Source organism: Pseudorca crassidens, chromosome 8, assembly GCF_039906515.1.
Source record: "Pseudorca crassidens isolate mPseCra1 chromosome 8, mPseCra1.hap1, whole genome shotgun sequence".
NCBI classification, from domain to species: domain Eukaryota; kingdom Metazoa; phylum Chordata; class Mammalia; order Artiodactyla; family Delphinidae; genus Pseudorca; species Pseudorca crassidens.
Window position 1 is genome coordinate 53,159,148 of NC_090303.1, and position 24,557 is coordinate 53,183,704.

The 24,557-nt window shown below is 40.0% G+C and overlaps 1 protein-coding gene across 7 annotated transcripts in view; it reads right to left on the minus strand.

The window, feature by feature from the left end:
- CDK14 (cyclin dependent kinase 14) overlaps positions 1-24,557 on the minus strand; it is a 716,891-nt gene that overhangs the window by 573,912 nt on the left and 118,422 nt on the right. For 4 of the 7 annotated variants that reach the window (XM_067746465.1, XM_067746464.1, XM_067746468.1 and 1 more), the window contains one exon: positions 2,287-2,318. In XM_067746465.1, the coding sequence (XP_067602566.1) occupies positions 2,287-2,291 (5 nt within the window). In that variant the 5' untranslated portion in view covers positions 2,292-2,318. Of the gene's footprint in view, positions 1-2,286; positions 2,319-9,089; positions 9,283-24,557 lie in introns of those variants that run through there. The other 3 variants (XM_067746470.1, XM_067746462.1, XM_067746467.1) reach the window with 3 other exon arrangements.

The following is a 24,557-nucleotide window of genomic DNA, read 5'->3' on the forward strand; positions in this document are numbered from 1 at the left end:
TGATGGCGAGGACAAACACAAGGACAATGACAAAACCAAATATAAGACATTTACTGTGTGCCAGTGACTATTCTGGTACCTTTATACACTTAGCTTATCTAATCCTCTCAGTAACCTCAGAAGGGAGGTATTATTACACCTCTATTTTTTATAAAAGGCCTGGGGAAAGGAAGTCGATTGCCCTTGAGAGGGTGGTTGAGTTGGGGTTCACACTCAAGCATGTCTTTACTAAGACTGTCTCTCAGGCTCCTGGCCCTGGGCCTTCCCTGATTAACTGAAAATCACCTGTCCCCCCGCCCCCGACCTCAGTGCCTTCACCTTTGAAATGCTGAAATCGGCCACATGATTTCCAGGGTCCCCTCCAGATGGAACATTCTGTGATTTACTGACTTAAGGTATCTAACAAATCTCTTTCCTTTAGCCGAGGAAGGAAAACACTTTATAAAAGCTAAGGATAATTTTGCCCCAAATTACAAAATCCAGGCCTTCAGCTTTACAGAAGTTTGGGGGTAAGGGAGGGCAGGTAGTTACGGGTTTAACTCATACATTCTTAACTTCCATCTAGGTTCCAGCCTCAGGTGTTTTTGAAAGCTGATGTCACAGCCACGTGGCAGAATAACATACAATCATTAATGGTGGTGTTTAAACAAGACAAAAAGTTTTTTAAATTCCTAATAATGATTAGGAGTCATCTGTAAAAACATGCAAAAATGTATTATAGGTTAAAAGAAAAAAGTAGGATGTAATACATGGGCTATAGTTTGGGTGGGGGGGTTGATTTTGTTTGTTTTTTACATGAGGAAAGAGGCAAGAAGGACATTCAACAGTGGTTGTAATTGGATAATAGGATTTGGGAGTTTTTTTCTTTTCCTTTTCCTTATTTTTTTTAATGTAAACTTAAATTACCTACATAATTAAAGGGGAGACTTTTCCTTATGAAGAGAGAAAAGGTGCCCAAAATTCTCACATTGAATTCTTCTGAGAAGAAAGAAAATACTCTCCTAAAAACATCTCAGTAACACTGCAGAAATTCCAGAAATACAGGTTTAGAGGGGAACATCATTATTACCCACTACAGATGGGAAAGAAAAGACTCCTTTATTGCTTCAGGTCTAGAATCACTAAGTTTCACAGGATGTTTCAGGAATGCTGGCAGGGGAAGTTGCTTTGGAGTCCAGGGACACACAGCTTTGTAGAGCTGGACCCGGGGGAAAAAAGAACAGGTGCAGCAGACAAAGCAGCAGACCATGAGAGCCAAATGTCATGGGCCCCGTCCAGAAATCCCAGTCTGGAGCAGGTTCCCCCTCAGTGCTCTTGCCCTGCACCACAGCCAGCCACATGGCCAAGGGGACTTTCCATGAGCACAAATGTTCTTTCCTCTCTGAAGCACTGCAGCAGAGGGAGGACAGGTAGCGTATTTCATGGAATCTGCAACTGTTAAAACAAATCAAACCACAACCAAACTAATCTATGCTTTCATCAGGCTGCAGGATAAGCACATTGTGTAGATACATCTGTGTTCATACATAAACACTCAATATATATACATATATATAAATACGTGGCCCAGTTTACAACACAGATCAGTGACTGTGGCTTTGGATGGCGACAATCAAACACTTCACTCTACAGCACTCTTGAGAACATTCTGTAAACACATTATTCCTCTGGTGATTCCCACTGATACTACCAAAAACTCAGGAAAGAGTACAATTGAAAAATCACATTCAGAATGTTATTAATTACATAGGAACCCTCTGCCTTTCTTGAACAGGCTTTTTTGCTACTTTGTGGCAAGTAGATAAAGACAGATCTGATATACAAAGAATAGGAAAACTGGAACAGGAAAAGTCAGCTCCTCCTTTGGGAGTCTGACAGACAATATGTGGCGTCAACATCGTATCATACCCTAGTTCAGAGGAGGGCTGCAAGGGAGCCGTGGAGCCCAACTTGCCACAGCTCCAGACATGCCCTGAGTACACACATCACACTGGGCTTCACCAGCACTAACAACATGAGGAAAGCAACAAAACAAAGGCCTGCGGGTGCCTTTTGTTTATTAATTTCAAAAGACACATTTCTGTTGATTGATACCAAAATTCAATTTGAACAGTTATTTAAAAATGGAAAATAACATAATGTAACTAAATAAAGAGATGCCATGGCTTGTTTTTTGTTTTAGGGCATTTTTTTGTTTGTTTGTTTCTAAGTGCAAAGTTGGCACCTACTGACTTTACCTGGCCGTAATTAAATACTTCTAACATTAGATAAAGAAATTTAACCTACCTCATCAAAGGTGTTGTCGTCTTTCTTCAAAGCTATAAAATAAAAGGGGAAAGGAAACAGTTATTGTGAAACATCTCAAAGACACTAAGTATCTAAGTTCTAAAAAACAGAAAAAAAAACCCCAAAGCAATATGGTGTTTTCATTTCAAAAAGTAAAATCGTACCCCAACCTGAATAACAATGTTATGATACAAATGTGAAAACTGCAAATGAGAGAGAGAATTGCACAGCACGCATCTTTGTGAGACACTTTCATAAATATGTAAATGGAACTATCCTCCCAGCTGTGGAAAAGAAGTATGCATATCTTTCCTCTATTTCTTCTTTAGTAGGAAAATGTTTTAATGAAAGTATTAAAGAATCAAAAAGTAATCTTAAAAAAATTTCCCCTTAAACTTCTGGTGTTTGCTGGTCTATCATTAAGCATGGTGGCTGGACCTCCCAAACCAGTTGTCAGGAAGACATCCACTCTGCACAGTGCCCGGAATGAGATTTTCATACTGAGAGAAGTTTAAGTTTGATGATGAAAGATCAAGCGTGTAAAATAAGCACTGCAGAAACATAATTCAAACAGTTTCAACATGATAACTATTCTAACAAAGTATCACCAAAGGAAACAATACATGTGGAATATTTTATAGGTACTAGCAAATACTTAAAATTTATTTTAAATATTCATGACTTCAGAATTGAAATTTTATTACTCTAAAGAGAAAGAGAAGTATTTCATATATATAGTTGGCAAACACCTAGTTCCTTAAACCCTACAATTATTTAGAATGTTTCAGATTAAGGAGAATGCACAAAGGAGTGAATTTAGCTGAAAACACAAGTTGGAGAAATGTTTCAGAGGTACAGAATTGTGCATAATTGCTTACTGGTCTATACTGGATAGTTCTATTCAGGATAGAAGTGCTTGGGTAGCTCTTAAAGCTATGTTCTGACCAAAGCAATGGAAAACAAATAGTTTGAGCAGTTAAGCTCTGAGAGAAGTCCTGTGCCTAAACTGAAGCCATCACAGCAAAGCTTATATTATACCGTCTAGCAATCTTGCAAAGGTTCTTTTCTCTGTGTCATACTATAAATTTGTCTTTTTAAAACATCAAGAAGTCTGTGGTTGTGGTGATGAGTTAAGGCAGAAAAGGGTAGGTCAAGAGAGATAAAATGTTTCTCAAAGTTTAATTTTTAGTCTTCCCCTTTTGCCTAAGAAACTGATCTTGTAATAATTTTCTCTACTTCCTTCATTAGAGAACCATTTCTTCCGAATGGAAAATAAAAAGACAGATCTTTGTCCCAGTTTCAAATGGTTTATCTTGCATCCAATTACTCACCCATATTACATAATGTATTTGACTTAATTTATATTAAATCTAAAATTAAATTATATTAAATCTAAAATTCCCTACTTTGGGGAATTCCCTGGTGGTCCAGTGTTTAAGATTTAAGACTCCACGCTTTCACTGCCAAGGGCATAGGTTCAATCCCTGGTGGAGGAACTAAGATCCCGCAAACTGCTTGGTGTGGCCAAATAAATAAATTAAATTAAATAACCTACTTGGATAGAAAGGTAGAAGATCCTAGGTGATTCTTAATGGTGACATTTTTAATTCACAATATAAAACTTCTAATCCAGAAGGCTTTCTTTAAATATCAGTCAACAATGTTACTAGACTATACCCCTCACTCTCTCAACCCAAGGCGTGTCCTTTAATTAACATACTTGACTAGTGATTCCTTCATAAAATATTAGTGACCTATGTAAATATAAACAAGTTGTTCCATCTAAAAAAAGAACAATTTTTTGGAATAAGAAATGATTAGCTCACTGATTTCAAATACAAAGTGAATTATTGTACAGCCTCATACCTCACTCATTTAACAAAGATTAAGGTAAAACACATTACGTTGTTGCCATGCAAAGTGCAAAGCTACAGCAGCAAGCTTATCATTCACAGCACAGACGTTTAAATATATCTTCTTTACCTGGGACATGATAAAAGTTCTGGAGATTAAGCCATGGGTTTTCCTAAGCAAAGTAACCAGTAAGAACTACAGTTGATAACTTCTCTCAGGGAATTGCAAACAAGGAAGGAAGACCCTCAAATTGAGAGATTAGGAGAGTAGAAACTAGAATGTCTTTAACACCCAGACTGGACTATTTCTCTCTTGCCACCTAAGTCCTGCCAATTCCTCCAACATTCTGGATAAAGGGGTGGGATCTGTAGGTAGAAAGAAAAGGAGGAAATAGAAGGGTCACTGCAGGTGTATTTCCTAAGATATAAAGAGCAGGAAGCCAGATTATCTCCCCTGTACACTATTCTCAAGCCCAGGACACCAGAGGGGAGAATATTTTAAGACCAAGAAGTCTACCCTTTCATTGAACTCTTCATTGCTAGATTGACACCTCGCATAGTTTCTTTAAATATTGTATCCTTTCCCTGAACAGCAGTCAGTGGTAACAAAAAAGACCAATTAAAGATATCTTTGCCAAATATTTATCAGGTCATTGATGAATAAACTCTGACCTAGACAAGCACACAACATCTCATTATTGATTACATTCTCTGATTGTCATTAATTATTCATGTAAATACAAACCCACAATTGTCTTCAAGGATATCATGGAATAACAAGCATATTACATTTTTCTGGGTTAACAAAGGGGCATATATTAAGCCATCTAAGATAATCAGATATTCTATTCAGTCCTCTGCTCAGACATTGCTCCCGGCAGAAGTTTTTCCATGATCTCATCAAGACTAAAATGGTATCCCCTCCTATGTTCTTCAACAGCAAGTTATGCTAATCTTCATGGTAGAATGTGTCCATGCTCATTCATTGGCCTGTCTTCCCTTAAAGTCCTTGAGGACAGGGACCAGTAACAATGGTCACTGAATCTGAATGCCAGCACAATATCTAGCACATAGGAGGTACTCGATAATTACTGGCAGAATTAATGAGTTGCACTTCAAAGGCAAAAGGATAGCATCTTACCCTTTGAGATACACTAAAGTTTTGGCATATGAAAACCATGTACTATTCTCTCTTATGAAAGAATCATAAATTCCATTTCACAGTTTTCAAATTAAAATCTTTGAAACTACATTAGGAGAGAATATGGTACAATAGTTAAATTTTGCCTCTGAACCTTTAACCTTACATTTTTCTTTTTGACAGAATGGATTTATCAGGTGACAGCTGGACTCTAAAATTACACTCTTACAGAACAAGGTAACAAACTCCCAAATTCAGTGTAACCACAGCCTCTTCCTTTTATTCAGTTATCTCACAAACTGCATCTTTCAAAGAAATGGTATACGTAGGGTTCATCTCGTATATCGCAGAGTATAAACTTCCTTTCTCTAGAAGATCATCCAACTAAGTGTGAAGAAATGCATTCAAATGAATATGAAGAAATGTCAGTTCGACCTTAATCTTACACGGGATATTACAGAAAGCCTTTCTCCTTCTAGGCAATCATTCAAAAATAAAAAAGAAACAATGAAAGAAAAGAGGAAATGAATTTTAATATAAATTTTTTAAACAATTTCCCATTTGTCTTTGTTTATGCTAACCTAAATTTTAAAAAAAAAGCATGAGACAACTATAGTAATTCCTAATAAGTGAACACACTGACACTATTTAGCAGAAAACCATAAATACTCACTCCTGAAATCAATGGATGACTTTGAAATTCAATTACACCCATCTTATAAAAGAACCATAGCTGTGTTATAGTCACTCCCTGGCAGATGTAGTAAATCAGAGTGCTATGGCTTGAAAGCCAATGTGTTTTTATAATATAGTAATCTCAGATCAGCTGCATTTGAGGTGGGCAGTGACAAAGTTGGCCTGAGCTTTCATGTGTGAGTAAATTAAACATTAGCATTGTCGCTTTTATATAGTTAGAATTATTATTAATCTTTTATAATAATGATTAATCCATAATTAATGAATATCATAGACTTTCAAAAATTGTCCTCATTTTCTATAGATGATCACTAATTTTTCATGGCTAAACAATGATACTGTATATTTTACCATTTAACAAACTACACTTCTGAATCATACTAAAAAAGCAAAATAAAGTCAGTATGTTTATTTCAAAAGCCGGAGTAGATTGGTTAAAGGGAATGAATATACTGAGATGTTGGATTACTCAGCAGGAATAAACCATTCACTCTTTGATCTCCTCATGAAGTACCAACGAAGAAATGAGGAAGATAGGAGATAAACAGAGAAATCAGAAGGAATAATAGCCTCCAATACTGATCTTCACCATGTGACAGATATTGCACTAGATATTTTATGTATTTTATCTGATCTAATCTTCACAACAACCTTAAGAAAACTGACAGATAAGGACTCTAGGATCTAAGGAAATTCTGCTAGTTGTTGCCCAAGGCACACAGCAGGCAAGGAAAATGGGATTCGAACCCAGATCAGCCTAACTCCAAAACCCATCCTGTTTTCAGGTTAGCCACACTGTAAAGTCAGTGGTCACTTCTCTTACTTCTCTTGCTTTCCACCTAGAAGATCCATACGTCAGCATGTTGTAATCACCAATAATGATAATAACACATTATGAACATCTATTGAGTCTTTATTCCATACAACACAGGACATCATATGCATTATTTCACTAAGCGCCAATAACAAAACTGACTTGAAAAACTGAAGCTCAGAAGGTGAGGGACCTGTCCAAGGTCACTCCACTACAAGCGGCAACACCAGAAATCCTAGTCCATCTGACACACAGCCCACACCTTTAAATCCATGCACTTCGTAATCCCACAGTAAAGCCTCAATTCAACAGCCTCCAGCACCTTAAAAATCCTTAAATAATCAGATTGATTGCATGCTTTTTGATTTTACAAATAAAACTTCAAAAAATAAATAGATAACAAAGACTTATTTTCTGTAATGCTACTCTAATGAATCTCTTGCGCTTGTTATACAATCATAATCATTTAAAACCTCTTTATCTCCTTTTACAGTATTCCGGAATGAGATTTGCTATTCGAATCATGACCCTCCATCAATACAAGAAATAATCAGTTATGATCACTTCACTGTACTGTTTCTGAAAGGGAGGAAGTAAAATCTACTAGAACTTAGAAGACGTTTTAACAAGAGTTGTAATCAAAAGGAGTTTCACATCACTAAATCTCTGTAAGCTAGAAAATCCAATTAACTATAATACCCCATTTGCCAGCATTGTAGTTAATCTAAATTTTACTGATTGTCCATCAAAACCTTGAAATTACCTAAACATAGGGAATTTTTATATTAATGTCCTTGGTTTCTTACTGAGATTCAATTGCAATGAATTATTTAACACAAAACTGGAAGAGTTCCAACAGAGTCATTAGCATTAGTAAATATACAGTTAATGCCTTATAGAACAGGGCTTAATGGACTCCAGAACCCGCCTCTGTGATAGTTTGGGTCAGGGACTGAAACATCCTCCTTAATAAAGCACAGCGACTCAACACCTTGCTTTCTCACACTCTTCTTAACTTCAAACTTCATTTGAATGCAGGGGCTCTTCATACACATCCCTAACTCCTAAGAGTAAAATTGCAAATATCCCATACACAAAATAAATAAAACCAGGGCTAAATATTGGTTTCACACCATAACTTTACAGTCATCTTGGGAAAGATTATGTATACCAATATGGAATTTTCAGTTTAAAAACAACAAAGAAAAGTAGGCTAAACATTTTTTTGACTTGAGGAAAGTTTGCATATTTCACGATGCACTTAAACAATGATTTTTAAATGAATGGATGGAAGGACAAGGACAATACTCATATGCACTCCAGGGTTTTATTTTAAGGAATTAAGCACCTTATGCTTAATTTCCATTAACACCTTCATTAACATGGATGACATGTTAAACAAGTGAAACAAAGGCTAGAGGCTCCTTAGGGACTCTGAGGGGTTATTTTGTACGATTTTCTTGCTGAAAGCAGTTACCTGTGTAAATGAAAGTTAAGATGTTAGAGAAGATAGCTACCGTCTTAAGGTTAAAAGGGGTTTTAATGGCCAACCCTAGAAATCTAACCACCCATTCCACGTGACACTGTTGTCACCCTGTTATAGTCCGTGACATGGATTTATTCTTAAATGTCCTAAACATTTCTCGGTCGGTTATCTGTCGGTCAATTGGTTGGCTGAGTTAAAGACAATAGCCTTGGTCTAGTAAATGGAAGAAGTTTGGGAGACTTATTCCTAAATGTTCAGACAAGTTCACGGCGCGAATTTCTCTGCAGCAATGGAAAGATTCAGAGGACTCGAGACTGAACGCCCAAATCTCGCTTTCGAGGACCCGAAGTACCGAACAAAAGGTCCCAAGGTATCTGTCCCACTTCTCTTTAGGTTGGATGTGTTAAACAATACCAAGGTACAAACTCAACATTTCACCAATTTCCAAAGCTAAATTATTGACCAAACACCCAATACCAAAGCCTGCGTGCAAAAATATAGGTGACACAGGCGGCCACGCCGCCTGTCCCCGGCGTACGCGAAAGCAGGAGCGCTAGTGGCGAGGAGAGGGAACCCAAATTGTAGGCTTAAGACCATGCACAAATGAACCCTCAGGTCCTGAGGGAAAGAGGTGTCTCTCGTTTTTGTCGTCGCCCTCCCGCAGGTCCTGGGCACTGTTCCCTCCACCCTTCGCGCGCAACGCCCCCCACGCCAGTCCCGGGTGGCCGCTGCACCGCCAGTGCCAGAAGCGCGGGGCCGAGGGCGCGGGCATGGGGGCGCCGGGCCGGGTGCCCGGGACAGCACGCCACTCACCAATGCGGCTGAAACTATCCGACAAAGTTCTCCGCAACTTCTTCATCTTGCCGATCTTCTCGGGCGGCTGCGGCTCAATGAGGTCGCACATCTGGGCGACACGGGGCTCGACCAACTTCCCCAAACTGGTCCAGAGCGAGCGCAGACAACGGCGAGGACGCGCGGCGCGGCGAAGGCGGCGCCTCCTCCTCCTCCTCCTCCACCTCCTCCTCCTCCTCCACCTCCTCCTTCTCCGGCCGCGAGGCGACGCGCAGGGCTGGGGAGGCGAGCGGCGAGAGGCAGGCTGCACTCCGGCCTGGGCCGCGGCTGGACGAACGGGGGCGTTCTACGTGGTGCCGGGGGCGGCTGCGATAGCCGCCGCAGTGGTGGCCCAGCGCCGCGCCGCCGCCGCTGCCGCCGCCCGGCTCATTTTCCCTCCTTTGTAACCGAGAGAAGCGCGGCCGGCGGCCGGCTGTGGGGGTGGCGCGGGCGGAGGCGGGGCGGGGGCGGGCCGGGGACTAGGTGCGAGAGCTTGGGGTCGCCGAGGGCGCGGGGCGCGGGCGGGAAGAGTTTCGGGCGCTCGGGAGAAAGAGCCGCGGCGCGTAACCGCCAGCCGCCCCGCCCTCAACCCCCTCCCGCCGCCGCCGCCGCCGCCGCCGCCGCCGCCGCCGCCCCGCCTCCCCCTTGGCCCCCGGGCGCGGGACCCCGGAGCGACCTCGGCTCCCCGCTCGGAGCCCGAGTCCTCTGCCACCGTCCCTGGCCTGCTCGCGACCCCGCGCTGCTCCCTCGGCGCTCGAGGGACCCGGGCCCGCGGAGGGCCGCGAACGGGCAAGGCTGGGAGCGGGCCGCCACTGGGGACCCGGTTCTCGCGCTGTGGGGAGGCCCTGAAAGGAAAGGGGCTGAGCCTAGGTCGTTCATCGTAGTGGTTTTCTCCCTGCTGCGATCGCGTGTGAAAAGAGCTTGTAATTGGGGGTGGGGGGTTGGCCGAGACCAATGCCTCCGGGTCAGGGGAGTGGAAAGGCCTCGGGGATGCGCTCAGGTTTGACGTTGACTTTTTGTTTTTCTTCAGTTTTGCCAAGGAAACTGAAGCGAAAGAGCTAAAGGGAAAGATGGGCCCGTTTCTTAGGAGAGTCAAGTGCAAAAGCAGAAGCGTCAACTGTAACTCCCCAAGGCAGGGCTAGTGCTCTGTTTCCTTCATCCCTCTGTCACACTGAGTGACGGACGGTAATGTAGCTGATTTCTGAAATGAATACCCAGTTCTATAGTAAATAGCAAACAGAAGCCCTTAGTCTATTTACCATTTTTAGAATATATTTCTAAACTGGAAGACTCAGAGGCATAAACATTCTGACCTCCTCGTCCCCTACCACAAAAAAGCAACTTTAAAAAGCGGGGCTGGGGGGAAGCTTTATAAAATCCCAGAACCTACAGTTCGGGCAGCAAACACACATCGTCTTCATTCGGCTAAAACACGATGCAGCAAGCCTCCAAAAGTCAGTCTCCCAGGGGAGAGAGAAGGAAGATGGGGGAAAGCCTGAATGTGTTGATTTGGGGCCAGCAAACTCCTTATGAATAGAAATGTAGTAATCTTGAGTCATCTGGCTGTGTAAGTAAAAAGAGCTTGTGAGCGTGTGACAATGTTGTTTGGTTTAAAGGAAGTTTTGGGGAGTTTATGTTTTATTAATAGATTTTTATCTGAAAACAAAAACTAGCCCCCTGCCTTCCTTAAATTGTGAGGTAGAACACTGATTTGTTCTGCTCTGCACTGAGCACATTATAGGGACTTGATAAATTGCAGCTGATTAAAGCCAGGAAGTCAAGCCAAGTGGGGGCAGAGGAGGGTGGAGAATTCCTCAAGAAAGTCCGTATGACTTAAAATGGATGTTGAGTCCTGGGGACTATAACTAGATATCACTGACAGCACCAAGCATGGCCTCAGAAAGGAAAAAGGTTGACTTTCACCACTTACTCAGGTTAGTTAGGGAGAAAGGTATCAGCTGCTTTGAATGAAAAGACAAAAGCAACCAGTCAAAATACTGATGGGCTCTACCTATCCATCAACAAAGATGAAGAAGTAGTCATTAACTGAATGAACTTTGACAACTATACATCTGTGGCTATCCTATTAATCATATTATTCACTCTGATAATGGCTGTTTCATATATACGTGTGTGTATGTGAGAATATATATAATATATTCATATTCTGTTTTACCTTCCCAGTGTTTAGTATTATTGACCTTTTAAAAGATAAACTTCTGTTTGAATAAATTATGGTATATGCATACTATGGTACACAGGTAAACATTTTCAAAAATGAGATAGATCAATATGTATTGTGTAAATATGTCTAGAGTAAGTGAAAAAAAATTTACCATTAACCCGTTTTCATATTTATAAGAAAAAATTAGACATGTATATGTTTCTATATGCTTAGAAATTTTCTGAAAAAGAAGAGAACAACAAACTGTAAGTGTGTACACCCAGAATACAGTAAGTCCCCTACATATGAACAAGTTCCATTCCGAGACCACATTTGTAGGTCCAATTTGTTCGTAAGTCCAATGAACTTGGGCTTGGAGGAAGAGGAGGTGAGAGATGGTAGAGCTGAAGGATAGTTTGCAATAGGAGATGGAGGGCAAGATGCAATTTCACTCATGCCTGATGTTGACAGCACTGGTTTTGGTTCCTTGCTGGATTCAATTCTATCTACCCTCTTGAAAAAATGATCCAGTGATGTCTGGGTAGAATCTCTTTTTCTTGTCATAGATGACGTGGTAGCACTGGATTGCATTCTGAAGAGCTGCTGCAACCTTCGTGTATCCTCCTATGTTCAGGTCATGTGCCTCAAGGACTAACAGTGCCTCCTCAAATAAAGAAAATCCCCTTGCCATTTCCTGCATCATGAATCTCTTTGGTTCTTCAGTTACTTCTTCTTCCTCTTGTCTCTCTTCGTCCTTTCTCTGGGCCTCCAATTCCATCAGTAAGCTCCTCATGCTGCACAGCAAGGAGTTCAATGAAATCGTCCTCTTACAGATCTAGCTTGAAATAAAGATACTGTACTACTGTACTCTATACAGTACTGTACAGTAAAGTACACAAAAGCACAACCACTTGTAGAGGATGCACACACGTGACAATGTATGCCAGACACATGAACTAACTTACATGATTAGACATGCGAATACATGTTTGCATCTTTGAAAGTTCAGAACTTGAAGGTTCGTATGTAGGGGACTTACTGTAGAGAGACCATTTTCTTTGTACCTTTAAGTATAATTTGAATGTTTTATCCCCCCAAAATGCATTGTTTATAATAATACAAATAGTAATTTAAAACATAAACATAATATTTACTTCATTTTTACCTATCCCACTCCAAAAAAATTTCTCCTAATTACAATGGTATACCTTGCAGGAGAAACAGTTGTTAGTAATGGACCAAGTAAACCTTGGCAATTATGAATAACCAACTCCCAGCACATGCTTATCTGCTTCCTTTGTTGGTTATAAATCAAAATGGCTAATTTTGCAAGAAACTGTGATACAAAGAAGGAAATTTTTAACTGGATGCTTTTAATATATGTACACTTACGTTATAGGATTCAACTTTTTTTTTTTTTGGCCATGCCGCCCAGATTGTGGGATCTTAGTTCCCCAACCAGGGATAGAACCTGTGCCCCCTGCATTGGAAGCCCAGAGTCCTAACCACTGGACCACCAGAAAATTCCCATATTCAACTCTTTTCTTTTTTTTTTTTTTTTTTTATGCGGTACACGGGCCTCTCACTGTTGTGGCCTCTCCCGTTGCAGAGCACAGGCTCCGGACGCGCAGGCCCAGCGGCCATGGCTCACAGGCCCAGCCTCTCCGCGGCATGTGGGATCCTCCCGGACCGGGGCACATACCCGCGTCCCCTGCATCGGCAGGCGGACTCCCAGCCACTGCGCCACCAGGGAAGCCCTCAACTCTTTATATGGTTATTCGTTTCACATTTGCCTTCATCTTAGATTGTAAGTTCCCTGAGGGCAAGAGCCCTAGATACAAAAGGTATAATGCCTGTTTCATAGTGGATGTAAATTAAATGTTTGTCAAATGATTAGAGAATATATTGCTGCCACTGAGAAGTAATGTGTTGTCCTCAGAAACAAAGATGACTATTCAACATCTGTGTGGCATATGTATTTTCAGTGGGAGGATGGATCTGTGCCAGTTCTCCATCTGAACTTCTCATTCACAAGGTTATAGTTTTGGCTGGCCTGAATTAAAGGTGCAGTGTCTGCCTATAAACAGATAAGCTTACCGAGGGGCTGAAGCCAGCATGGGTTGAACTGAATCGAATTCATCAATTAAAGCATGTGTGTGTATTAATTAGGCCTAGAGTGATAGCAGCAGTGGCTGGAGACCCAGGACTCATGGGTTTTCGTCCCTACTCTATCACAAAGTGTTGTGTGGCCTTAGACAAATAAGTGATTTACCCACTTCCTTATCTGTAAAATGAGAGTCTTGAACTAGCTGACCTCTAGGGTTATCCATAGCGGCCAAATTCTACGTTGAATGGTGAAATTTCTACTCTCCCAGCTTAAACACTGGGATATATTAATGAACAGTAATTAATACACAAATAAGAGAGACAAGGATCCAATGATAAAAATTATGAGAAATTTAAGATACATTATTTCTATTCATGTTATATATAAATTATGCTTTTCTTATGAATGGATCTTGTCCATATAAGAAAAATAGCAGGCTCATATGCTGGCAGTAAATTTTAAGGGAATGAATCCTAATCTAAATCAGATGAAATATAGAGGATTTGATTAGAATCTAAAGTACCAACAAAAGCAGAAGCAGATTTACTGACCTGAAATAGTATCAAAAGATATTATCAGAGAAAAGAAATCTATGAAAAAATGATGCCAAGGATGTGGGGACTAGAGTTGGGAAGTGAAGTTAAAGTGAAAACATATGTTAATTAATGTAAAATTTTAGAATTTAGCCAGAGTAGATAGCTAAAGATTAAGACATATTGTTGACTGTAATTACTAAAGTGGTAGAAACTAACGTAATTGAATATCCTCTTAGAACTCTAAACAGTTACCCCAGTTAATTATTTTAACACTTTATTTTTTAATTTTCTTTTACTAAATAGAAATCTAATTAGTCTAATTACTTAAATGCAAGCATTTACATTAGAAAACGAGTTCTCTTCAATCAAAATTATGTAACAAGGATTTAGCACTTTACAAAATTCTGTAATATGTCACATGACATACATAGCTATAACTTTTTATGTTGTAGCAACAGGTACTTACGTCAAGACTTCAGATTTTATTAAAGGACAATCTAAAACAATAGTAGAGTACAGATATAAGAAATGAAAAGGACCTCATGAATGGCAGTTAAAATACATAACAGGACAAAAGCAAGGTAAAATATAATGCTCCAAGTGGCCTCTACATTTTGGTAAAAGATAGAACTATCTGAGAAAAATTATTTTTACTTTGAAGAAAGTTACAAAATTACATTAATTTAAAAACGTTAACAGATGCATGATGTTTGCAACTTACTTTCAAACAGTTCAGAAAAAACAGACATACGTAGAGTGGAAAAGATCAATAGAGAAAGCATACAAAAATGATAAAGCCAACAGTACAAAATGTTAATAGGCAAATCTAGGTAAAGGGTATATGTACGTTCTTTGTGCTATTCTTTTTTTTTTCTTATTAGTCATCAATTTAATACACATCAGTGAATACATGTCAATCTCACTCCCCCAATTCATCACACCACCACCACCACCACCCCTGCGGCTTTCCCCCCTTGGTGTCCATACATTTGTTCTCTACATCTGTGTCTCAATTTCTGCCCTGCAAACTGGTTCATCTGTAGCAATTTCTAGGTTCCACATATATGTGTTAATATACGATATTTGTTTTTCTCTTTCTGACTTACTTCACTCTGTATGACAGTCTCTGGATCCACGTCTCAACAAATGACCCAATTTCATTCCTTTTTATTGCTGAGTAATATTCCATTATATATATGTACCACAACTTCTTTATCCATTCATCTGTCAATGGGCATTTAGGTTGCTTCCATGACCTGGCTATTGTAAATAGTGCTGCAATGAACATTTCGGTGCATATATCTTTTTGAATTATGGTTTTCTCTGGGTATGTGCCAAGTAGTGGGATTGCTGGTCATCTATGGTAATGGTAATTCTATTTTTAGATTTTTAAGGAACCTCCATACTGTTCTCCATAGTGGCTGTATCAATTTACATTCCCACCAACAGTGCAAGAGGATTCCCTTTTCTCCACACCCTCTCCAGCATTTGTTGCTTGTAGATTTTCTGATGATGTCCATTCTAACTGGTGTGAGGTGATACCTCATTGTAGTTTTCATTTGCATTTCTCTAATAATTAGTGATGTTGAGCAGCTTTTCATGTGCTTCTTGGCCATCTGTGTGTCTTCATTGGAGTAATGTCTATTTAGGTCTTCTGCCCAGTTTTGGATTGGGTTGTTTGTTTCTTTAATATTGAGCTGCGTTAGCTGTTTATATATTTTGGAGATTAATCCTTTGCCCGTTGATTCGTTTGCAAATATTTTCTCCCATTCTGAGGGTTGTCTTTTTGTCTTGTTTATGGTTTCCTTTGCTGTGCAAAAGCTTTCAAGTTTCATTAGGTCCCATTTGTTTATTTTTGGTTTTATTTCCATTACTCTAGGAGGTGGATCAAAAAAGATCTTGCTGTGGTTTATGTCAAAGAGTGTTCTTCCTACGTTTTCCTCTAAGAGTTTTATAGTGTCCAGCCTTACATTTAGGTCTGTAATCCATTTTGAGTTTATTTTTGTGTATGGTGTTAGGCAGTGTTCTAATTTCATTCTTTTACATGTAGCTGTCCAGTTTTCCCAGCACCACTTATTGAAGAGGCTGTCTTTTCTGCATTGTATATCCTTGCCTCTTTGTCATAGATTAGTTGACCATAGGTGCATGGGTTTATCTCTAGGCTTTCTGTCTTGTTCCATTGATCTATGTTTCTGTGTTTGTGCCAGTACCATACTATCTTGGTTACTGTAGCTTTGTAGTATAATCTGAGGTCAGGGAGTCTGATTTCTCCAGCTCCGTTTTTTCCCCTCAAGACGGCTTTGGCAATTTGGGGTCTTTTGTGTCTCCATACAAATTTTAAGATTTTTTTGTCCTACTTCTGTAAAAAAATGCCATTGGTAATTTGATAGGGATTGCATTGAATCTGTAGATTGCTTTGGGGAGTATAGTCATTTTCACAATTTTAATTCTTCCAATCCAAGAACATGGTATATCTCTCCATCTGTTAGTATCATCTGTAATTTCTTTCATCAGTGCCTTATAGTTTTCTGCATATAGGTCTTTTGTCTCCCTAGGAAGGTTTATTCCTAGGTATTTTATTCTTTTTGTTGCAATGGTAAATGGGAGTATTTCCTTAATTTCTCTTTCAGATGTTCCATCATTAGTGTATAGGAATGCAAGAGATTTCTGTGCATTGATTTTGTATCCTGAAACTTTACCAAATACATTGATTAGCTCTAGTAGTTTTCTGAAGGCATCTTTAGGATTCTCTATGTATAGTATCAAGTCATCTGCAAACAGTGACAGTTTTACTTCTTCTTTTCCAATTTGTATTTCTTTTTCTTCTCTGATTGCCGTGGCTAGGACTTCCAAAACTATATTGAATAATACTGGTGAGAGTGGACATCTTTGTCTTGTTCCTTATCTTAGAGGAAATGCTTTCAGTTTTTCACCATTGAGAAAGATGTTTGCTGTGGGTTTGTCATATATGGCCTTTACTATGTTGAGGTAGGTTCCCTCTATGCCCACTTTCTGGAGAGTTTTTATCATAAACTGTTGTTGAATTTTGTCAAAAGCTTTTTCTGCATCTATTGAGATGATCATATGGTTTTTCTCCTTCAATTTGTTAATATGGTGTGTCACATTGATTGATTTGCATATATTGAAGAATCCTTGCATCCCTGGGATAAATCCCACTTGATCATGGTGTATGATCCTTTTAATATGTTGTTGGATTCTGTTTGCTAGTATTTTGTTGAGGATTTTTTCATCTATATTCATCGGTGATATTGGTCTGTTATTTTCTTTTTTTGTAGTATCTTTGTCTGGTTTTGGTATCAGCGTGATGGTGGCCTCATAAAATGAGTTTGGGAGTGTTCCTTCCTCTGCAATTTTTTCAAAAATTTGAGCAGGATGGGTGTTAGCTCTTCTCTAAATGTTTGACAGAGTTCACCTGTGAAGCCATCTGGTCCTGGACTTTTGTTTGTTGGAAGATTTTTAATCACAGTTTCAATTTCATTACTTGTGATGTGTGTTCATATTTTCTATTTCTTCCTGGTTCAGTCTTGGAAGGATATACCTTTCTAAAAATTTGTCCATTTCTTCCAGGTTGTCCATTTTATTGGCATAGAGTTGCTTGTAGTAGTCTCTTAGGATGCTTTGTATTTCTACGGTGTGTTATAACTTCTCCTTTTTCATTTCTAATTGTATTGATTTGAGTCCTCTACCTGTTTTTCTTGATGAGTCTGGCTAATGGTTTATCAATTTTGTTTATCTTCTCAAAGAACCAGCTTATAGTTTTATTGATCTTTGCTACTGTTTTCTTTGTCTCTATTTCATTTATTTCTGCTCTGATCTTTATGATTTCTTTCCTTCTGCTAACTTTGGGTTTTGTTTGTTCTTCTTTCTCTAGTCCTTTAGGTGTAAGTTTAGATAGTTTATTTGAGATTTTTCTTGTTTCTTGAGGTAGGCTTCTATAGCTATAAACTTCCCTGTTAGAACTACTTTTGCTGCATCGCATAGGTTTTGGATCATCGTGTTTTCATTGTCATTTTTTTCTAGGTATTTTTTGATTTCCTCTTTGATTTCTTCAGTGAGCTCTTGGTTATTTAGTAACATATTGTTTAGCCTCCATGTGTTTGTGTTTTTTATGTTTTTTTCCCTGTAATTCATTTCCAGTCTCATAGCGTTGCGGTCAGAAAAGATGCTTGATATGATTTCAATTTTCTTAAATTTACTGAGGCTTGATTTGTGACCCAAGATGTGATCTATCCTGGAGAATGTTCCATGTGCACTTGAGAAGAAAGTGGAATCTGCTGTTTTGGGATGGAATGTCCTATAAATATCAATTAAATCTATTGGTCTATTGTGTCATTTAAAGTTTCTGTTTCCTTATTTATTTTCCTTTTGGATGATCTGTCCATTGGTGTATGTGAGGTGTTAAAGTCCACCACTATTATTGTGTTACTGTTGATTTCCTCTTTTAGAGCTGCTAGCAGCTGCCTTATGTATTGAGGTGCTCCTATGTTGGGTGCTATGTTATAGCTTCTTCCTGGATTGATCCCTTGATCATTATGTAGTGTCCTTCCTTGTCTCTTGTAACATTCTTTACTTTAAAGTCTATTTTATCTGATATGAGTATGGCTACTCCAGCTTTCTTTTGATTTCCATTGGCATGGAAAATCTTTTTCCATCCCCTCACTTTCAGTCTGTAAGTGTCCCTAGGTCTGAAGTGGGTCTTTTGTAGACAGCATATATATGTGTCTTGTTTTTGTATCCATTCAGCAAGCCTGTGTCTTTTGGCTGGAGCATTTAATCCATTCATGTTTAAGGTAATTATCGATATGTATGTTCCTATTACCATTTTCTTAATTGTTTTGGGTTTTTGTAAGTCCTTTTCTTCTCTTGTGTTTCACACTTAGAGAAGTTCCTTTAGCATTTGTTGTAAAGCTAGTTTAGTGGTGCTGAATTCTCTTATCTTTTGCTTGTCTGTAAAGCTTTTGACTTCTCCATCAAATCTGAATGAGATCCTTGCTGCGTAGAGTAATCTTGGTTGTAGGTTCTTCCCTTTCATCACTTTAAGTATATCATGCCACTCCCTTCTGGCTTGTAGAGTTTCTGCTGAGAAATCAGCTGTTAACCTTATGGGAGTTCCCTTGTATGTTATTTGTTGTTTTTCCCTTGCTGCTTTCAATAATTTTTCTTTGTCTTTAATTTTTGCCAATTTGATTACTATGTGTCTCGGTGTGTTTCTCCTTGGATTTATCCTGTATGGGACTCTCTGCGCTTCCTGGACTTGGGTAGCTATTTCCTTTCCCATGTTAGGGAAGTTTTCGATTATAATCTCTTCAAATATTTTCTCTGGTCCTCTCTCTCTCTCTCTTCTCCTTCTGGGACCCCTATAATGCGAATGTTGTTGCGTTTAATGTTGTTCCAGAGGTCTCTTATGCTGTCTTCATTTCTTTTCATTCTTTTCTCTTTATTCTGTTCTGCAGCAGTGAATTCCACCTTTCTGTCTTCCAGGTCACTTATCCGTTCTTCTGCCTCAGTTATTCTGCTATTGATTCCTTCTAGTGTAGTTTTCATTTCAGTTATTGTATTGTTCATCTCTGTTTGTTTGTTCCTTAATTCTTCTAAGTCTTTTTTAAACATTTCTTGCATCTTTTCGATCTTTGCCTCCATTCTTTTTCTGAGGTCCTGGATCATCTTCACTATCATTATTCTGAATTCTTTTTCTGGAAGGTTGCCTATCTCCACTTCATTTAGTTGTTTTTCTGGGGTTTTATCTTGTTCCTTCGTCTGGTACATAGCCCTCTGCCTTTTCACCTTGTATATCTTTCTGTGAATGTGGTTTTTGTTCCACAGGCTGCAGGATTGTAGTTCTTCTTGCTTCTGCTGTCTTTCCTCTGGTGGATGAGTCTATCTAAGAGGCTTGTGTAAGTTTCCTGATGGGAGGGACTGGTGGTGGGTAGAGCTGGATGTAGCTCTGGTGGGCAGAGCTCAGTAAAACTTTAATACGTTTGACTGCTGATGGGTGGGGCTGGGTACCCTCCCTGTTGGTTGTTTGGCCTGAAGCAACCCAACACTGGAGCCTCCCTGGGCTCTTTGGTGGGGCTAATGGCAGACTCTGGGAGGGCTCATGCCAAGGAGTACTTCCCAGAACTTCTGCTGCCAGTGTCCTTGTCCCCCCAGTGAGCCACAGCCACACCCATCTCTGCAGGAGACCCTCCAACACTAGCAGGTAGGTCTGGTTCAGTCTCCCCTGGGGTCACTGCTTCTTCCCCTAGGTCCTGATGCACACACTGCTTTGTGTGTGCCCTCCAAGAGTGGAGTCTCTGTTTCCCCCAGTCCTGTCAAAGTCCTGCAATCAAATCCCACTAGCCTTCCAAGTCTGATTCTCTAGTAATTCCTCCTCCCATTGCTGGACCCCCAGGTTGGGAAGCCTGACGTGGGGCTCAGAACCTTCACTCCAGTGGGGGACTTCTCTGGTATAAGTGTTTTCCAGTCTGTGAGTATCCACCCAGCAGTTATGGGATTTGATTTTACTGTGATTGCACCCCTCCTACCATCTCATTGTGGCTTCTCCTTTGTCTTTGGATGTGGGGTATCTGTTTTGGTGAGTTCCAGTGTCTTCCTGTCGATGATTGTAGAGCAGCTAGTTGTGATTCTGGTGTTCTCTCAAGAGGGAGTGAGAGTACGTCCTTCTACTCCACCATCTTGGTTCCAATCCTCACCCTAGTTAATTATTTTTAGGATCAAATATTATCCTTCTTTTTTGAATACATCCAGGAACTGAAATAGCACAAGGTTAGGTGACCTATACCAAGTTCCCAGTGAGTCATCAGTGAAACTGGTACATGGAATTCAAAACTCTTGTCACCAACTTTTATGTTCCAGCTGTTGGATAACGTCCAGTCTTAAGGATTTCTTTTTGTTGTTGTTATTGTTGTTGTTTTGACAATGAGAAATTTAAAATCAAAAAGGGAGGCAAATGGAAGACTGGAGAAACCAGTGTATTCTCACAGGTAAATGGAGGCTCTCCCACTTCTTTCCTCCCTGTTCTATCAGCCATCTGTTGCCTAGTCACTCATAATTCAAATACTTTTCACTTTTACAGAAATCACTCACTGCTGACACAAATCTCCAGGCTTGTTCAGGAATAAGCCCTGACTGTTTTATAGGTAATTCTATATTTTTTCATCATATATTTCTAAGAGACCTTGGGATGTAAGTAAATTGACCTACTTGCAAATGACTGTAGGAAGAACAAAGAAGTTGCAAACCCATCCAAACGGTGTCAAGTATAAATTAGCTCAGAATAGTTTTGAAGAAAATAGACTACCAAGGTCAAAGTGTGCATTGAAATACTGGTAAATTCCCCTCTCCTACTAAATCATACTTAAATATTACAATGGCCTATCATTCCTGTTTTTCATTTTGTGTAATTTGTAAATAGAATTTTATATGAGAAAACATCTACCATTTCAAACTAACATACAATTCACTCTGTTATCCCTTTGGTGTTATTTGTGTGTGTGGAGAGATGTGTCATTACTAAAGGGTCCTCATTTATGATTGTCATCAATTTCAATGCATCATTTTGCACCCAGCAGAATTAAAATTCAGAGGCCAGTCCTGTAATTGAACTGTGGACATGGATGGAAAAGTGGTCAGAAACTAATACTTCAGGGAAACCAAAACTTTTGGTCAGTCTAGACAAGTCCTGTTAGGAGCAATTAAATTCAGAAATGTAGCTTTTCTATCAAAAACATCCTAGTCTTTCTTCCCAATGCCCTTGACAGTTCATCTGCATTCACACGCCTATTCTTTTTTTTTTAATTTATTTTTGGCTCTATTGGGTCTTCGTTGCTGCATGTGGGCTTTTTCCCTGGTTGCGGCGAGTGGGGGCTACTCTTCGTTGTGGTGCACAGGCTTCTCATTGTGGTGGCTTCGCTTGTTGCGGAGCATGGGTTCTAGGCATGTGGGCTTCAGTAGTTGCAGCACACGGGCTCAGTAGTTGTGGCTCACGGGGTCTAGAGCACAGGCTCAGTAGTTGTGGCTCACAGCTTAGTTGCTCCATGGCATGTGGGATCTTCCCGGACTAGGGATGGAACCCGTGCCCCCTGCATTGGCAGGTAGATTCTCAACCACTGCGCCACCAGGGAAGCCCCACATGCCTGTTTTTTTTTAATTAATTATTTTTTTTGGAGGGGGGGCTGCATTGGGTCTTCATTGCTGCATGCAGGCTTTCTCTAGTTGTGGCGAGTGGGGGCTACTCTTCGTTATGGTGTGTGGGCTTCTCATTGCAGTGGCTTCTCTTGTTGCTGAGCACAGGCTCTAGACACGTGGGCTTCAGTAGTTGTGGCGCACGGGCTTAGTTGCTCCGTGCCCACATGCCTATTCTAATCAAGTGCTTACAAGCCAGAAAATGTATCCATAGGATAACTATATTGATGATGTTGTTGGATATATCATGTTCCCTAGCTAAAATGGCTTACTATTTATAATTTTAAAATGTAACTAGAATAACTTGTGGCTTTATAATGGACTACAAATTGATGATCTCATCTTATTTTAACCCATACTACTCCAAGAGACATTATCATTATCACTATGTTACACAAAGGAAATGGGCATAGACATGCCAAGAGACTATCCCCAAGAGGTTCCAGTTTTAGACTGAGACACACTTTGGTTACCAAATCTTTTCTTCAATAAAGCATTTTTGTAGCACGATGTATGGCATTTTCTTTTTCTTTTGATATATTTTGGGTATAATTATTATTGTCCTTATTGTATAGAAAGGAACTATTCTGAAGCAGAGAGAGTGCAAGGAACTGGCCAAACTCAAACAGGTTTATGGATGGGTCAAAACTCCTAAACTCTAGCACTGTAATTTGCCTTTTTTTAACCTTATGGCAAGAAATTAGAAGTGTGCAATTAAAAGACGTACAATTGGGCTTCCCCCGTGGTGCAGTGGTTAAGAATCCTCCTGCCAATGCAGGGGACATGGATTCAAGCCCTGGTCCGGGAAGATCCCACATGCCGCGGAGCAACGAAGCCCATGCGACACAACTACTGAGCCTGCACTCTAGAGCCCGTGAGCCACAACTACTGAGCCCGCGTGCCACAACTACTGAAGCCGGCGTGCCCTAGAGCCCATGCTCCGCAACAAGAGAAGCCACCACAATGAGAAGCCCATGCACCACAACGAAGACTAGCCCCCGCTCGTCGCAACCAGAGAAAAGCCCGAGCACAGCAACAGAGACCCAATGCAGCCAAAAATAAAATAAAAATTTTTAAAAAGATGTACAATTGACTTTGAAAAAGAGGCTCCTTTCTACTCTAATTGGTGTTTGTAAATGAACTAAACATTCTAAAACTATCACTTGAACCACCGTGGCATGTGTCATAAATGGATTAGTGCATTTTTGCTCATAACTAATATTTAATCCAATATTCCTCACCTATGAAGATGAGTCATATCAAAATTAGTTGGTGTCTTAGTCTGTTCGGGCTGCTATAACAAAATACCATAGACTGGGTGGCTTATAAACAACAAAAATTAATTTCCCACAGTTCTGGAGGCTGGAAGGCCAAGATCAGGGTGCCAGCATGGCTGAGTTCTGGTGAGAACCCTCTTCTGGGTTGGAGATTGCCGACTTCTCACTGTGTTCTCACATGGCATGGCAGAAGGGGTGAGGGAGCTCTTCAGGGCCTCTTTTATAAGGACACTAATCCCATTCATGACAGCTTCACTCTCATAACCAAATCATCTCTCAAAGACCCTTCAAATACTGTCACATTGGGAATTAGTTTTCATTGTATGAATTTTGGGTGGCGGGAGCAGGGAGGAGACACAAATATTCAGTCTATAGCACTTGGGTAGCATTTTCAAAGAACCACTATAGAACACCTTAGGCAGGGACTGGAGGGACAGGAGGAGGAAGGGGTACATATGGATTGGAAAAGCCTCCAAGGTGATTCTTGTACAACCCCCACCAAGTGAGAATCGCTGATTTTGTCCCTTAAATAGCAACATGATGATAGTTACTTGATGAAAGACAGATATAGAGAACAACACAGAAATACCCGTGAAGCATAAAAGACAATAAGGTTAGAGACGTAACATCCTAGATGTGTTTCAAACAGTAAAAAAGAAAACAGTATTAGGAGCCAGAAGATACTAATTCTCAGTTCTAGAACCTTCTCTCATGCATTGTATAATATCACTAATCCTCTGCTTCCTAACTTATAAACCAGAGATAGACAATTATCCTGGTACGACCCACCTACAAATTTAAGAGATCATTACCTCCTTTTCCTAATCAAGACTATCTTGATTTCTTCTAATTGCAAACCAAGAAAACAAGGATAGGCCGATACAGTTGAACAGAAAGGATTGATTGAATCAGTTTCCAGTACTATCTCTGTTTTCTTATCATAAGCAAGTCCTTTCACTTGTCTTCATTTGTTTATTCATCAAATGCACATTGAGCACCTACTATGTCCTCGGCACTCTGCTAATGGCTGGATATACTGCAGTGAAAGAAGTGGAGCATGGTCACAACCCCTACCTCCACAGAGCTTACAGACTAGTGAGGAAAAATAAAAGGTGACCCATTTTAAAATAGGGGAAGGACTGAGTGGTATGGATACCCCAC